The sequence below is a fragment of the Bos indicus x Bos taurus genome, chromosome 3, assembly GCF_003369695.1.
Source record: "Bos indicus x Bos taurus breed Angus x Brahman F1 hybrid chromosome 3, Bos_hybrid_MaternalHap_v2.0, whole genome shotgun sequence".
NCBI classification, from domain to species: Eukaryota; Metazoa; Chordata; class Mammalia; order Artiodactyla; family Bovidae; genus Bos; species Bos indicus x Bos taurus.
The window spans coordinates 120,240,440-120,255,976 of NC_040078.1; the positions used below are offsets into that span (position 1 = coordinate 120,240,440).

At 55.1% G+C, this 15,537-nt stretch overlaps 1 protein-coding gene across 2 annotated transcripts in view; it reads right to left on the reverse strand.

The window, feature by feature from the left end:
- The window catches only part of HDLBP (high density lipoprotein binding protein), a 58,999-nt gene that overhangs the window by 19,756 nt on the left and 23,706 nt on the right, over positions 1 to 15,537 (reverse strand). The window contains exons 1-5 of one of the 2 annotated variants that reach the window (XM_027538177.1): positions 9,775 to 9,926; positions 5,830 to 5,891; positions 4,653 to 4,765; positions 2,665 to 2,822; positions 1,708 to 1,923 (exon numbers count right to left, since the gene is read on the reverse strand). In XM_027538177.1, the coding sequence (XP_027393978.1) occupies positions 1,708 to 1,923; positions 2,665 to 2,822; positions 4,653 to 4,728 (450 nt within the window). In that variant the 5' untranslated portion in view covers positions 4,729 to 4,765; positions 5,830 to 5,891; positions 9,775 to 9,926. Of the gene's footprint in view, positions 1 to 1,707; positions 1,924 to 2,664; positions 2,823 to 4,652; positions 4,766 to 5,829; positions 5,892 to 9,774; positions 9,927 to 15,537 lie in introns of those variants that run through there. The other variant, XM_027538176.1, reaches the window with a different exon arrangement.

Here is a 15,537-nt window from a genome sequence, read left to right on the forward strand (position 1 = left end):
AACTCCTGCAGCTTCCCACTGTGAAGCTCCAGGGCTCTGGGATATTCAGGCCTGTGGGAGCGGCAGTGAAGATCGGGTCACACATCTCTGGGTTAGAAATAAGGAAGTGGTTCAGATGAATAGATACGTCAGAAAGCGGCAGGGTGCCCACTGAAGGAGTTCCCACAGGTCAGAGACGAGGCAAGTTCTGCAGAAAACACAACTAATCAACACACCAGAAGTTCACCAAAAAGATGCACAGGCCAGAAGACACCAAAAAGATGCACCGGCCACCGGTGCAGACGCCGGAGCGCCACGGTGGCCTAAAAGCGAGGGAAGAGGACCAACGGCAGACCGTGCCTGCCCCACCTCAAAGTCCTGTCCCAGCGACGTGGGAGCCGAGGTCTCTGAGCCGCGTGAAGCTGGGTAGCAACGAGCAAGGCTGGCAGAACGACTAGACGAGAGGATGCCAGGCCATCTGAGGACTGGCAGGGGCACCACAGAGGCACCACCCATGTGCTTTCTCGCCATACAGGGTGCACATGGAAGCAGCCAAGCCCCCAGATCTGCCCCCACTGCACAGGAAAAACGGGGGGCAGTGGAACAACATCTGTGCGGCCCCCAAAACAAACCAGCAGCATGAAGAAGAGGTGAGGAGGCCTGCTGAGGTATGAGCATGCGGGCAGCCTCAGCTGGACACGGAGGAAAAACCCAGCGGGGAAGGAGCATCTGAGATGAAGCGGGCAGCGCTCGCACCACCGGGGCTGACGTGGGGACATCAGGAAACTACCATCGACTTTTAGACGTGAGTTAATGACGTGTTATATTCAGTGAAACACAAGAAGAAAGGGAGCCCACACAGAAGTATTTGCAGGAGAATGTGTCTGGGATCTGCTGTAAAGTAAAAGTGGGGGGCAGGAGGGAGCAGGGCGGGAGGAACGCCTCAGATGCTCAATCAAAACCCACCTCAACACTCACCAGCCGGCAGAGCCGCCGGCACCAGCCACAACGTGCAGCAACGCAGACACATTTTCCACTCCCTACACCGAACAGGTGACAGACTCCCTGAAGGTGCCTTTCAGCTTTGAGTGTGAGAGCCCGGGGTTCCACAGCGCAGCGCCCCCACTAAGCCCCCCATGCATCAGCCTCCCATCTCTGAACCCCTACACCGAGACCAGCTCCCCCAAAGCTCAAGAGACTCAGCAACAGGTAGGAAGAACCCTCATTTCTAACTGAGCCCACCCAAAGCTCCGCCATACACTGTAATACACATTCTCTGCATTCACCTCAGTTAAGGGAAAAACTCATCAATCGCTGATTTACTTCTTTATGACAATAGTTCTCCAATCAATTCCAAGTTCTGGTATCAGATGGCTGAGGACTACGGCACTGGTGATCTCCCAAGCCCGGGGTGGGGAGTGTGTGTTTAAGCAGCAGACATATTTGCTGGCCCTCAGAGCCAGAACTGGCTCAGCTGGCTCATCTACACATGCGTGTCCTCAGCCCACCGTCTGGGCCTTTAGCTGTTAGCTCCTGCACCTGCAGAGCAGAGCCGGTGGTGTCCTGGGCCCGAGTGAGCCACTGGGTTTCCACTAGCAGAGTCAGGAGGCTCCGAATGCTGCTGTCCTACCCCAGCCCCTCCAGCCCTGCCCAGCGGGGGAGAGTGCGATGGGCCGGAGCCGTACGCACAGGCCGGACGCCGTCCTGGGAGGCCTGCCGGGAGCGCACCTGAGTCTGCAGTCGGGCCACGATGTCCTTCCGGGCTTTCATGACGGCGTCCAGCTTCCCTGAGACCATGATGGACAGGCCCTGGTCTTTGGCGAGAGACAGCTCCAGGTGAGCGCCGGTTCTCTGCATGATCTCAAGGCAGATTTTTGCTTGTTCACCTTCTCCAAACTGGTTCATGTCCTTGTATTTCCTCTCCTCCAGTGGTACATGGAACACCTGCTCAGAAAAGGTCAAAGAGGGAAGGTTAAGAGGGGACAGAAAAAGTGTCTAGGAACCGAATATACGGAGTAAAGAACACGGGTCTGTTTAGTCACTGTAACCCCTCCTTACTGCTCCAAGGTCTAGGAGGAAAGTCAAGAGACCAACAGGAAGTGCCCAAGGGCGGGGGGCTGCTGTCTCAGTGAAGTGGAAACCCCCCACCCCAAGTACAAATAAAGACAGGGGACATCACGCAGCACGGGGGCAAGGTCAGCGGAGGCAGTGAACTGGGAGGTGGGCAGGCTAGGAGCGTGGGCGACAGGGAGGGCCTGGCTGGCCACGTCGGGGGGCGCCAAATGGAGGAGGGGCGTGTGCAGTGGGGGAGCAGCGGGGACAGCGGGCGCGGGCCCCCGCCCACCCTGGGGTAGGACGAGAAGACGGCGCAGGCTCCACAGGAGGACGTGTTCTGACCCACGTCCTGGGCTGGGCGCAGGGTTGGGGGAGACTGACTGAACCCAGAGGCCCCTTTTCACACCCAAAGCAATCTCATTTGATGTTCAAGAACCCTCTTGGGATCTCTCCGGTGGTCCAGCGGTCAGGCTTCTCTGCTTTCACTGCCAAAGGCCCGGGTTCAACCCTGGGCAGGGAATGAGGAAGCTGCAAGCCTCTTGGCCAAAACCAAAACCAACCCAACTGCTTCCCCTCAGCTGCTGCGGCTTCCCACGTGGAGCGGCAGGTGAAGTGGGATAGAGCATCTACCTGAGTGATGACGGAAGCCTTGATGGGCCGGATCTTGTTACTCCAGGCGCCAGCAGGCTCCTGGGCATTTTCCAGGCAGGCTGCTTTCTCGGGCAGTGGGGGGAAGGCATCCTTGTAGGTTGGAGGGTCGCTCTCCTCTTCGGAAGTTAAAGTGGCAACTGGACCAGCCAACACAGATCAAGAGTATTAGACGGAGAAAACACCAGGAGCGCTTTAATGCCAAAAAGAGACAGCACTAGCGGCTGACAACGACCCCTCACTCAGCCACAGGGCAGGCGCCCAAGGCTGGCAGGCTCAGCACCCTCAAGGTCAGCGTGTGCACTGGCCGGGCCACTCTGAACCTGAGGGCACCCCTGCCCCTGCACAGCCTCCCCGGGAGTCTCAGCTCAGACCCTGGGCCCCACAACTCCCTGTGGGGTGAGCTCCTGGAAGGCAGGCCTTGGCACAGATTTTTCATCCCTCAAGACTGTTCTAATCTTGTATTCTTAAAAACAAATCCCATCCCCCCCAACACCTGGCACATGGCCAGCTCTTAAACCTGCAGGAGAAAACAAGTCTGCGGCTCCGACTGCCCGCAAGGACCCCGAGGCAGACTCCAGCCAGCGCCCAGTGCCATAGGCGATGTTGGAAGGGCTCTCGCGGGAACAGCTGTCTCTGCGCCCCCGCCATCCACAGGGAATACCCGGGGGCGGAATCAGGGCCCCTGCACCACCCGCTCCACCCACAGGCCCTTCTGTCCACATGCTGACCCACCAACACCTCCACGCCAGCGGGAATGTGCCTGTCTGGGTGACGCCCGGAGGTCCCGGGCTGGGTGGTGTCTAGCAACGGCAGGGGCCAACAGCAGAGGGATGACCTCTGGGGTCAGGCAGGCCTGTGTCTGACTCTGAGGTCACCACTCCCAGCCATGTGGCCAGGCTGCCCTGGGGGCCAGGAAAGGCTCCATGTGAACAGCTGCTGGAGCCCGGCAGGGCCTGCTCCCTCCCCGGGCAGATTCGGACCCCACAGGGTCTTTGATCACACGGCAGACCCAGCCTGCAGGCACCGAGGACCAAGCAAGTGGCCGGTTCTGGCCTCCACTGCCTGGAGACGAGCGGCTTGAAATGCAGTTGCTGTGACTGACGAAATACATCTTTACTTTTATTAAACTTTAGAACTGATACTCAATCCCATTACTGGAAAACTTTTAAGGAGTGTTAGGAACAACAACGGAGAAGGCAATGGCACCCCACTCCAGCACTCTTGCCTGGAAAATCCCATGGACGGAGGAGCCTGGTGGGCTGCAGTCCATGGGGTCGCGAAGAGTCGGACACGACTGAGCGACTTCACTTTCACTTTTCACTTTCATGCATTGGAGAAGGAAAGGGCACCCCACTCCAGTGCTCTTGCCTGGAGAATCCCAGGGACGGGGGAGCCTGGTGGGCTGCCGTCTATGGGGTCGCACAGAGTCAGACACGACTGAAGCAACTTAGCAGCAGCAGCAGGAACAACAAAGAGTAGAACAAACTACTCTTTCAACTGAAAATTTTATAAAAACTAAGTCCAGATGAAGGGCTTTGAATGAACACGGAGCCCTCAAATCAAGTTGTCCTGCAGCCATAAATACGCATCAGATTCTGAAGGGACAGAAAAGACTGTCAGGCAGGAGTTTGCGCGGCTACACTAGAGACACTGAGACCCATGGCCCGAGTGTCCCGCCCGCGTCTCCTGACAGCCTGGCGTCCATCTCTGCCGCCGCCCCGGGCCCAGCTCAACACGAGGGCGAGAAGAATGCTGAAAGAGCACGAAGGGCAGACCCCTGGCTGCCACACTGGCCACGTTTGGAATCTGCCGTCGATCCGTCCGCCACCCATGGCCATCTCACTCTGCAGACAAGGGCAGTGCAAACAGTCCACAGCACTGCTGGGCCCAGGCCTGCCCACAGCACAGGGCGCAAAACACCTCTGCAGACGCCCCACGGTTACCAGCAGAGTGAGGAGGCGCCTCACCTTTGATTTGTTGCGGAACCAGTCCACTGCGGTGTTCAGCAAAGCTCTCCTGGGTCAGAACTGCAACGGAGCTCATGGTTGGTCTCAGGCCGCCACTTGATCCGGGTGAGCCACTGCGGGGGGAGGGGGGTCAGAGGCAGGCCTGGGGTGTCCACCCAGGGGCGTGCGCAGCCAAGGACAGCATCGCTTCACCGGCAGGGGACACCCAGCTTCCTGAGCCAGCAAGGCCAACCTGAGGGGCTCCCAGACTACGACTGGGGGACAGAATGGAGAACTGGCTCCCTGCCTGGGATGGAGCAGACGCAGGCTCTGGCTGACAGGTTCAGCACAGGACCCCGTGGGCCGCAGAGACCCCGTCTGAACCCCTGCCCCACATGGGCCCCCCCTGGCCCCAGCCCCAGATCCACCCCAGGGGCTCTGGTAACAGCAGTCTCAGTTACTTGGTTAATCTGCTGTCGCCACACCTCCTGATGCTTATGAAATGCACGGTAGGACAGGAGCTACAAGGAGCCTCGAGAGCGCAGCCTCCCTGCTCTGGGGACAAGTGTGGCAGCGCGGACACCTCCCAGCGGTGGGGGGACTCAGGCGGCGGCGGAGAGGCCAGCCAAGGGCACACAGCTCTGCCGTCGGGCAGGAGCCCCGCAGTCGGCCTCCAGACCCCACCTGGAGCGGCCCCGGGACCTGGGCACACGGCTCTCAGAGCCACAGCGCCTGTGCGGAAAAGGGGCTCAGTGGCGTGGGGGAGCCCCTCCCCAACTCCACCTGCGCCCCCAACACTAATGCACAGAGAGGAGCACCCTTGCTCACAAATCGCGCCCCCAGGGTTTCTGCGCCACTGAGGCAAAACATGTAACAGGGTCAAGTCATTTTTAGTGAGTTTTTTCCCATCCTTTTTACAATTCAGTAAGACCCCTCCCCAAATTAAAAAAAAATTAAGCTCTGGAAGCAAGGTCCAAAATCAGATACTCTCAGCAAACCCAAAAGGAGAAAAGATTGAAAGTCGATGGAAACCAGATGGCCCATCCACCAGAAGGGCACAAGTGTACGCTCCGCTCTACACGGGGAGGTGAGCAACAGGGCTCCTCTCTGAAGAAGGCTGGAAGCTTCAGGATGATACACAGTGAAAGGGCACTCTCACAGCCCAGGGCCAGGAGGCCTGGAGGCAGGACACACTCACCAGCAAAACGGTCGGTAGCCAGGAGGTCCGTCCTGAGGTCGCCTCTGTCAGCCTGCCAGCTTCTGCCGGTGTGGGGCAGGAAGGGGGAGACGGCAAAGAGAAAACCAGAGGCACGTTACTGATCCGCACCCGACAGCCCAGATCCTGTCCTCTCAACCAGAATAGGTCGAGGTGTTATTTATTTGCACTTTGGCTACTAACTAATACTAGGAAAATTTCTTGGGGCAAAAAAAAAAAAAAAAAAGGAAGAAGCCCTTCCATTAGGCCATGCGCTTCAGACAGACACAGGAGTGAAGCCTGAGCTAGAGCTGCAGAGGTGACTTCCCAGGACCCAGAGAGTGATCCCTTTAGTACCTCAACTTTTACATGTAACCATTTCGAAGTAAAACTCTCAAAAAACTGCTGTTTGTTCCCCTGGGGGTGAACATTTTCTCCTGTCCTCCTCTTGCTCAGCTCCGCTGAGCCAGAAGGGAAAGGATCTGCAACACCGTCCTGACGGAGTGAGCTCGCCGGGCCGCGGCGCTCCTCAGGGAGACCGAGGGCTACTATCTAAGGGCGCAGGTGTCTTTGGTGGTTACTTTGTTCTTGCTGTTACCCTGTAAAAGTCCTTGAGTCCCTTATAATCACTGGGGATTTAGAAACCAGGCCATAAAACAGCAGGGCTAGAAAGAACCTTTAAAGGCCATCCTGGGAGGACCCAAAACTGCCCAGTGAGGAAGGAGGGTGTGGGTCACCTTGCCGCGGGGGACTTCAGGATGGCGAGGCTGCCAGGTAGGTGGCTGGCCGCTCTGCGCAGGCCGCATTCACTTGACAAGGTGGCCTTTATGGCGTGGGTGGGCACGGTCCAGAACAGGGGCGTTAACAGCAGTGACAAGAGTGCCTGCCGAGCTGGAGAGCAGCACCTCCAAACTCACTCATAACACAGGTGTGCTCAGGGGCTGGGAAGCCGGTGCACAGCCGCTGGGGTTGCGCCAGTGACTCTGGATTTAAAAGGTCTCAATGTCCCAGCTGGGGACACAGACCTGTGGTATTTCAGGATTTAAAAACTACAAAAACCAAAAATCCTTTAAACGTAAGGACTTGAGTCACATGGGGGAAGTTCTGTGAGCCAGAGGCCAGCCCCTCTCTGCAGGCCCAGTCCCATCAGACACACACGACACGTGGCCCTCAAGGGGGGAGGGTGGATACAAAATGACCGAGGCCATTTTATTTACAGACAAATTCTAACCGGCAGGTCTCAATGACTAAGGCAAGGAAGAAAGAAAACCTTTCCATTAAATCACACTGACAGAGACACTCACCCACACCGGCCTCTGGCAGAGGTGAAAGGTGAGCTGCCCTGGGCCCCCCGGCCCTGTCAGCCCACCCAGACCAGGACGCGGGTGCTCTGGGAAGCGCCACTGACACCGGGACCTGGGGCCCACCCACTCTCCAGGCAGCCCTGAGCTTCCTGACTTTCCACCTGAAGAGCCTCCCACACCCGGCGCCGACAGCGTCTCAAAACCCACTCACACCTGCTCTCTGAGAGGCGGGTTCGCCCTCGAGGCCGCCCCGATGCCAGGCCAGCCTCCTGGCCTGCCGCCGACCAGCCCCTGCCTTCCCGGACAGGGCAGGCTGCGCAGCGGGGTGGCCACCGCCACGTCCGCTCAAGCCACAGGGCAGCGCCAGCCCCACCCCACACCTGGAGTCACACACCAGGCCACTCCTGCGGCTCGCTGTGGAGGCCGCTCGTGCTCGTCCCAGCCAGCTGCCCTACTGACCCTCAGTCCACGAGGCTCAAGGAGGGACAGCCTATCAGAGCCCCTAATGCCCTCACATGTGCACAGGCCCTCGGGCAGTCAAGCGCACAGAGTGGACCCACAGAAAACTCCAAGCTGGTTTGACAGGATACACTGGTCTCTAGTCTGTGCATTTCGAGCGGTGGTTGTTACAGCTGGTGGTGAATGGACCACAGTGAGCCTCAGGTGAACATCAGGTCTGATCTCAACAAAGCAGGCTGTTGTTTTTCTTATAAACGTCTCAAGATCCCGTCTTTGAAGAATTCACCTTAGAGCTGACCTGATGAACCGTGTGCAGATCTCAGCCCTGAGGCGCTGGGCCATCACCAGCCCTCCTGCTATGCCCCCTCCCAAGAAACTGTCCCCTGCAAAACGATACCCATCCCCGGAGGTCTTTCAACCCCCTCTGAGCCTTCCTGGCGGGTGACGCCTCTACCTGGGTGCCCTCACTGGCCATCCCAAGTCCCAGAAGACCTTAATGAGGCGCAGAAGCCAAACACAGCTGTTGCAGGTCCTCACTGGGCTGCATGCTGCCACTCCAATCAGGACTGAAAGGGACCCTCGTATCTGAGCGATGCTGGGGGCGGCTGGGCCGCCGTGCTCCCCTTGGAGCTGTCAGAACACTCCGTCTGCTTCTTCCCCCAGAGAGCAGGCCCACCTTCCCCACCAGACTCCTTCAGGCACGGGAAGCCAGTTCAGTCCCCAGCTATGACTCCATTCATCACTGGGGTGCTCTCAACGCCTCCAAAACGCCCCGTCCCTCCATCACTGTGGGTGCTCTCAATGAGTTTCCCCACGGGAAGCATTCAGGCCCACCCAATGCAGATCTCAAACCACCCTTAGCCTGGACTTTAGTCTTGTTTCTCAGAGTATAAATACCCACAGCAAAAAGCCACATTTCAAAATGGAACTTTGTAAGAAGCAGAACTAGAGCCAAATAAAGAAGGCTAGACAGAAGCAGATTGCTCTCTCTGCTACCCCCTGCCCAGAGTGGGCTAGCACTCCCACAGGATGGATGGGCAGGCACCCACCTCCCCACGGGAAGTCATGGCATATGTGAAGATGTCACATAGGTTTGGTCCTAATGAAGGTACAACAGACAAATCTTTAAGAGAAAGATTTTTTTTGCTTGTAACCAAGAAAATATAAGCTGATCCCCTTGTATATTTTCAATTACACATTCAAAAGAAAGTCTTCTGCAAAGGGAACTCAGGAGCGGTAGTCCAGAAAGAACTTTTTCTCAGCCAGCGAATGCGACCTCAGCGCTTCCTGTACCTCCTGGGCAGGACTGAGAGCGGAGACACCAGGAAACCCGGGACACCCAGGACTTCGGTCCTCCTCCTGCAAAGTTACGATTCTTTGCTCTGATCCCCACAGCAAGCTTGTAAGGACGAGGCTTTTCAGAGCGCTTTCAGGAGACAGAGCAAACTTGAGAGGAAGCAGCCCGGCTCGCACGGCCGCGGGAGGGACTCGCAAATGCCACCTCAGCACGGCCCTCCCACCGGCCACGCGGGCCCGCGGGCGGGGACAGGCTTAAAGGGGCAGCGCGCCGGCCGCCCTGAATCCCGCCCGGGTTCGGTACTTTTCCGTGCGGTCCTTCTCGTCCGCGGGCCCCGGGGCGCGTCCGAGCGGCGCTCCGGCCGCCAGGGGAGCGGCGCGCCTGGCCGAGCAGGCCGGCGGCCGCAGGTGGAGGTGAGGCGGCGCGTCCCGGCCCCGGCCCGCCGCCCCCGCCGCCGCCGGGCTGGGGGAGGGGCGCGCCGGCGCGAGCGGCGGGGGAGGGGGCGGCGGGCCGCCCACGTCACCGGCCTGGCGCAGGTCGGGGCGCCCCGCGGCTCCCGGGCCGGGACGCAGGGACCAGACCCGACCACACGCGCGGGGGGTGGGCGGCGGGCGGGGGGCAGCGGGCTGGCGCCGCGGGACTCGGGAAACTTTCTTGCTCGGCCGGTGCCAGCGCCGCGGCCCATGCGCACTGGTGACACGTAGCCGCCCCTCCCCGGCCGGCAGGGGGGCGCCCCGCGGGGCCCGGGGCCGAGCCGGGCGTGGCGGGGGGGCGCCCACTGTGCGGCCGCTGCCAGGGTCCCCCGCCTCCCCCGCCCGGTGCTCCACGTCGGCACCCGGGCGTCCCAACGTCCCCGTGCAGCCCCGGCCCCACGCCCGGCCTGCTCACCCTGCGCGGCGCCTGCCCGTCCGTCCGTCCGTGCGTCCGTCTGCTCGCCTCGGGAGAGGCCGGGACCCCCGCTCGCTCGCCGCTCCCGCAGGCAGGCTCCTCCGGCCGGCGCCCGGGCCCCCACGGCTATATAGGGCGGCGGCTCCAATCCCGCCCGGACACGTCAGACCGCGGCCGCCCCGCCCGCCGCCGGCCAGCGCCGCCCCGCCCGCCGCGCTCCGCGCCCGCAGGCTGCCCTGCTCCGGAGGGGCGCCGGGGTCGGGCACGGCCGCCACCTGCGCAAAGCGCGGGCAGGGGCAGCCGCTTCTGGCAGCGGGGCCCCCAACACCGCCCCCACACCCAAGAAAGAAACAGGACACCTCGAGGGACAAGACAAAGGGAATGAGCCGCCGGCCGCAGCCGTTCACAACTTCCGAAGGTGGGGCGCGGGCGAGCCTGACCAACTCCCGAGAACAGCCCACTGCCCTGAGGTCTGGAGCCCAAACACTCTTCGTCTGTCCTGCACTTGTATAAAATATCCCTCCTCAGTTCCTTGGCTACTCATTTAATTCCCTACGGAAATGCAGACCATCTTTCCTTTAAGGACTCTACCCCCAGGTGTCTCTGCCCGTCTCACAGGTAAGAAGGGGCCTCCTACAGAAATGCAGACCATCTTTCCTTTAAGGACTCTACCCCCAGGTGTCTCTGCCCGTCTCACAGGTAAGAAGGGGCCTCCTACAGAAATGCAGACCATCTTTCCTTTAAGGACTCTACCCCCAGGTATCTCTGCCCGTCTCACAGGTAAGAAGGGGCCTGCCTGCGAGGCGCCCAGCCTTAAACAACAAACAGGAGGACAGAGTCCCTCCCTCCGGGCTTCCACTCAGGGGCTGAGGGAGCAGCCGGGTCTGCACTCCTCTGTAACATGCCTCCACAACGGCTTCTTTTAGTCAAGGCTCTGGCTTCCCTTGTGGCTCAGATGGTAAAGAATCTGCCTGCAACGCAGAAGACCTGGGTTGGGAAGATCCCCTGGAGAAGGAGAGGCTACCCACTCCAGGATTTTGGCCTGGAGAATTCCATGGACTCTATAATCCATGGGGTCGCAAAGAGCTGGACAGGACCGAGCCACTTTCACTCCAGGCCTAGAGGGAGGGACATGCAAGGAGATCAAGCAAAATCCTCCTAGAGATGAGGGAAGGCACCACCAGCACCAGGGGCAGGGCAGGGGAGGCAGGTCAGTGCCCGCGGCCCTGGGCCAGGGCCCTCCTCAGCAGGCAAGACACAGGTGCTGCTCAGGAAGAGGGAAGCCTGTGGCAGAGGAGCGGCAGGCAGGCCCAGAGGTACTTTTTCCCGTGGAACTCTGTCAGTATATACAGAATGGGGGGGGGGGTGGTCCTCACAGCAGTTATTCATTCAGTCTAAAGGTGACTACGGCTTTCCATTATCACTGGCAATGGAGAATGCACTGAGCGGACAGATTCGGACAGTAGCACCAGAAATTCCCTATTAACTGGAGAAGGCCATCAACAGAAGTCAAGAAAGGCAGGGAGGCTCTTGGGTGCACTCACTGAGATGGAGAGCCTGAATGTCTACACTGGTAAGGGGAACTGTGATGCAAAAACTTGGATACAATGTCTGACATGCCCACTGGAGGGCCAAGTGGGGACCTAAGTAGGCAACTGCATATGCAAGGCGAAGGCCAGGGAGAAAGCCAGCACGGCTGACAGCACCCTTTGGCACTGCAGGACATCAGAGGGGAAGAGCCACAGAGCTGAGGGCATGGTCCCTGGAGCTGCACCCTGAGTCACCGGGATAGCACCTGGGCAGCGGGTAGAAGACTGCAAGTTAAAAAAAAAATCAAGAGATGGAACAAATCAAAGAGGTTAAGAACTTCAGATAAGAGGATGAGGAAGTCCAACACATGTCTAATACGCACTCCACAAGAGGAAAATACAAAGGACAAAGAAATATTGGAAAAATACTGGGAAAAAAATCTAGAATGTAAAGGTATTATATTTCCCTTCCCTCCTTGAAAGAGAACAGGGGGCCAGCAGTGTTTTGGTATAGAACAGTGAAACCTCAAAAACGCCCAAGACAAGAGTAGATTTTAAAAGCAACCAGTGAGAAATATCAATAACCCCAGACACGCAGATGACACCACCCTTACGGCAGAGAGCGAAGAACTAAAGAGCCTCTTGATGAACGTGAAAGAGGAGAGTGAAAAACTTGGCTTAAAACTCAACATTCAAAAAACTCAGATCATGGCGTCCAGTCCCATCACTGCATGGCAAATAGATGGGGAAACAGTGAGAGACTTTATTTTTGGGGGGCTCCAAAATCACTGCAGATGGTGACTGCAGCCATGAAATTAAAAGATGCTTACCCCTTGGAAGAAAAGCTATGACCAACCTGCTGCTGCTGCTGCTAAGTCGCTTCAGTCGTGTCCGACTCTGTGCGACCCCATGGACTGCAGCCTACCAGGCTTCTCCATCCATGGGATTCTCCAGGCAAGAAGACTGGAGTGGGTTGCCATTTCCTTCTCCAATGCATGAAAGTGGAAAGTGAAAGTGAAGTCGCTCAGTTGTGTCTGACTCTTAGTGACACCATGGACTGCAGCCTACCAGGCTCCTCCATCCATGGGATTTTCCGGGCAACAGTACTGGAGTGGGGTGCCATTGCCTTCTCCTAGATAGCATATTAAAAAGCGGAGACATTACTTTGCCAAAGGCCCATCTAGTCAAAGCTATGGTTTTTCCAGTAGTCATGTATGGATATGAGAGTTGGACTATAAAGAAAGCTGCTGCTGCTGCTGCTAAGTAGCTTCAGTTGTGTCTGACTCTTTATGGCCCCATGGACTGTAGCCTGCCAGGCTCCTCTATCCATGGAATTCTTCTGGCAAGAGTACTGGCTGCTGGTGCTGCTGCTGCTGCTAAGTCGCTTCAGTCATGTCCGACTCTGTGTGACCCCGAAGACGGCAGCCCACCAGGCTCCCACGTCCCTGGGATTCTCCAGGCAAGAACACTGGAGTGGGTTGCCATTTCCTTCTCCAATGCATGGAGGGGTTGCCATTTCCTACACCAGGGAATCATCCCGACCCAAGGATTGAACCTGCATCTCCTGCATTGTAGGCAGATTCTTCACCATCTGAGGCACCAGGAAGTCATTGGCAATGTTCTAGAACTTGTATCAGACTGTAGGTTCAGAAATAGTCGTATGTTATTATTTACTGGTTGTTATTTTGTATTACTAATTACCAAGTAAAAGAGAAAAAACACAACACTGGGAAGCAAGAGAAGTAAAAAAAAGAAGCAATTTAAAAGCAAGATAAATAAAGCACAAAATACAGTGGAAGAAATGAATCCAGATGTGGAAATAATCTGATGTTAGTATATACTAACTACCCAGTTACAAAGTCCAGCTATACGCTATTTAAGAACCCCAAGCTACAAGGACACAGACACTTAACGTGAAAAGATGGAAGTGGAAGAAGTGCCCAGGCAACTACTGACACACTGAAGCTGGGCAACCTGTGTCGTCTTCAGATACAACAGACTGTAGGATAAGCAGTACTGACAACAAAGACGCTCAAGAATAAAGTCAGCTCTGATTCTGTATGTATCCAGTTGTAGCTACAAAGTATATTAAGTAAAAGCTGAAGCTTATTATAAATTGATACAGCCAAGATTATAAAGGAAGACTGACCACTCTTGGTAACAGATTATGGAGATTAAAAATGCACAGAAAGTTAAAACAATGCAGTTAAAACCTACTTTACTGGACTTATATAATCCTTTGCCCAATGATTAGAAAGCACATTCTTTCCAAGAATACATTTAACTTTTACAAAATTGACCAGGAGCTAAGGCCAACTTTTTTTTTTTTTTTCAACAAATGGCCAAAAAATTAGATATTCTGTGACCACAACACAATTAATTAGAAGTTAAAATGTTTGAAAGCCTAGAAGTTTTAAAACTTGCTCCTAAATAACTCATGGATCCAAGAAGATCTGAAAATAGTATCTTAGCCATCATACTAGTGAAGAGGAAAATGTAAAAACTAGCTAGTTAACCTCTTCTAATATTAGAAAAACAATAAACCTAAAGGAAATAGAAATAAAGAAATCAATGAAGTTAAGGACACACAGCACAGAGAATAGACTGAGCTAAATGTAAAAGAACTCGTTGGATCTCCAGCAAAAACAATCAGTGAAAAAAACAGAATAGGCAAGAATAGGCGATACTAAGAATTCAAAGAATTCAGTTTGCTAGATTATTTTAGCAAATAAAAACGAAAGAGACTCTTGATGAAAGTGAAAAGAGGAGAATGAAAAAGTTGGCTTAAAACTCAACATTCAGAAAACTCAGATCATGGCGTCTGGTCCCATCACTTCATGGCAAATAGATAGGCAAACAGTGGAAACGGTGAGAGACTGTTTTTTTGGGGTTCCAGAATCACTGCAGATGGTGATTGCAACCATGAAATTAAAAGACGTATGACCAACCTAGGCAGCATATTAAAAAGCAGAGATTACATTGCCAACAAAGGCCCATCTAGTCAAAGCTATGGTTTTTCCAGTATTCATGTATGGATGTGAAACTTGGACTATATAGAAAGCTGAGTGCCAAACAATTGATACTTTTGAACTGTGGTGTTGGAGAAGACTCGAGAGTTCCTTAGACTGCAAGCAGATCCAGGCAGTCCATCCTAAAGGAGATCAGTCCTGGGTGTTCATTGGAAGGACTGATGCTGAAGCTGAAACTCCAATACTTTGGCCACCTGATGCGAAGAGCTGACTTGCTGGAAAAGACCCTGGTGCTGGGAGAGATTGAGGGCGGGAAGAGAAGGGGACGACAGAAGATGAGATGGTTGGATGGCATCACCGACTCAATGGACTTGAGTCTGAGTAAATTCCGGGAGGTGGTGATGGACAGGGAGGCCTGGGGTGCTGCAGTCCATGGGGCCACAGAGTCAGACACCACTGAGCGACTGAGTGAACTGAAGTGACTGAAGAATTCAAAGTGAAGTCGCTCAGTCGTGTCCGACTCTTTGCGGCCCTATGGGCTGTAGCCTACCAGGCTTCTCTGTCCATGGGATTTTCCAGGCAAGAATACTGGAGTGGGTTGCCATTTCCTTCTCCAGGGGATTGTCCCAACTCAGGGACTGAACCTGGATCTCCCACATTGCAGGCAGATGCTTTACCATCTGAGCCACCAGGGAAGCTGGTGGAAGAATTCAAAGGGAGAGGGGGGTGGCAAAAGCTGCAACTACAATAGAGACTCTGAAATATCAAAAACTTACATTAAATGGGTAATTTTTAGGAAAATAAGTTACCCAAACTGAATCTGTAAGGAAAAGAAAGTTTAAATAACACGCTCCAATATATGAAGAAACAAACATAAAAGTCACAACAAAAAGGCAGACCCAGGTGCTTCCGTAAGGAGGCCCCAAGAAATTGTCTTCCCAACTTACTCACGAAGCCAGGGGGCTTCAGTACCTCCCAGGTGAGGAGAGAGAATGTGTGAATTTCATTAGGTACTTAAAAACAAAAGCCTAAAATAATCTAGCCAACGGATTCAAAGATGTAAAAACAAATGTGTAATATATAATGATAAAGTCAAGTTTAATCCAATTATGCAAGGTGCTAAGTATCAGGAAAATAGATTAAAATAATTCACCACATTATTAGCACTGAAGCAGGAATGATTTGATCATCTCAAACCATTCAAATAAAGAATGTGGTTTACTTGAGGATAAAGAATAAAGAGACAGTCTGCCCGCTCCTGATAC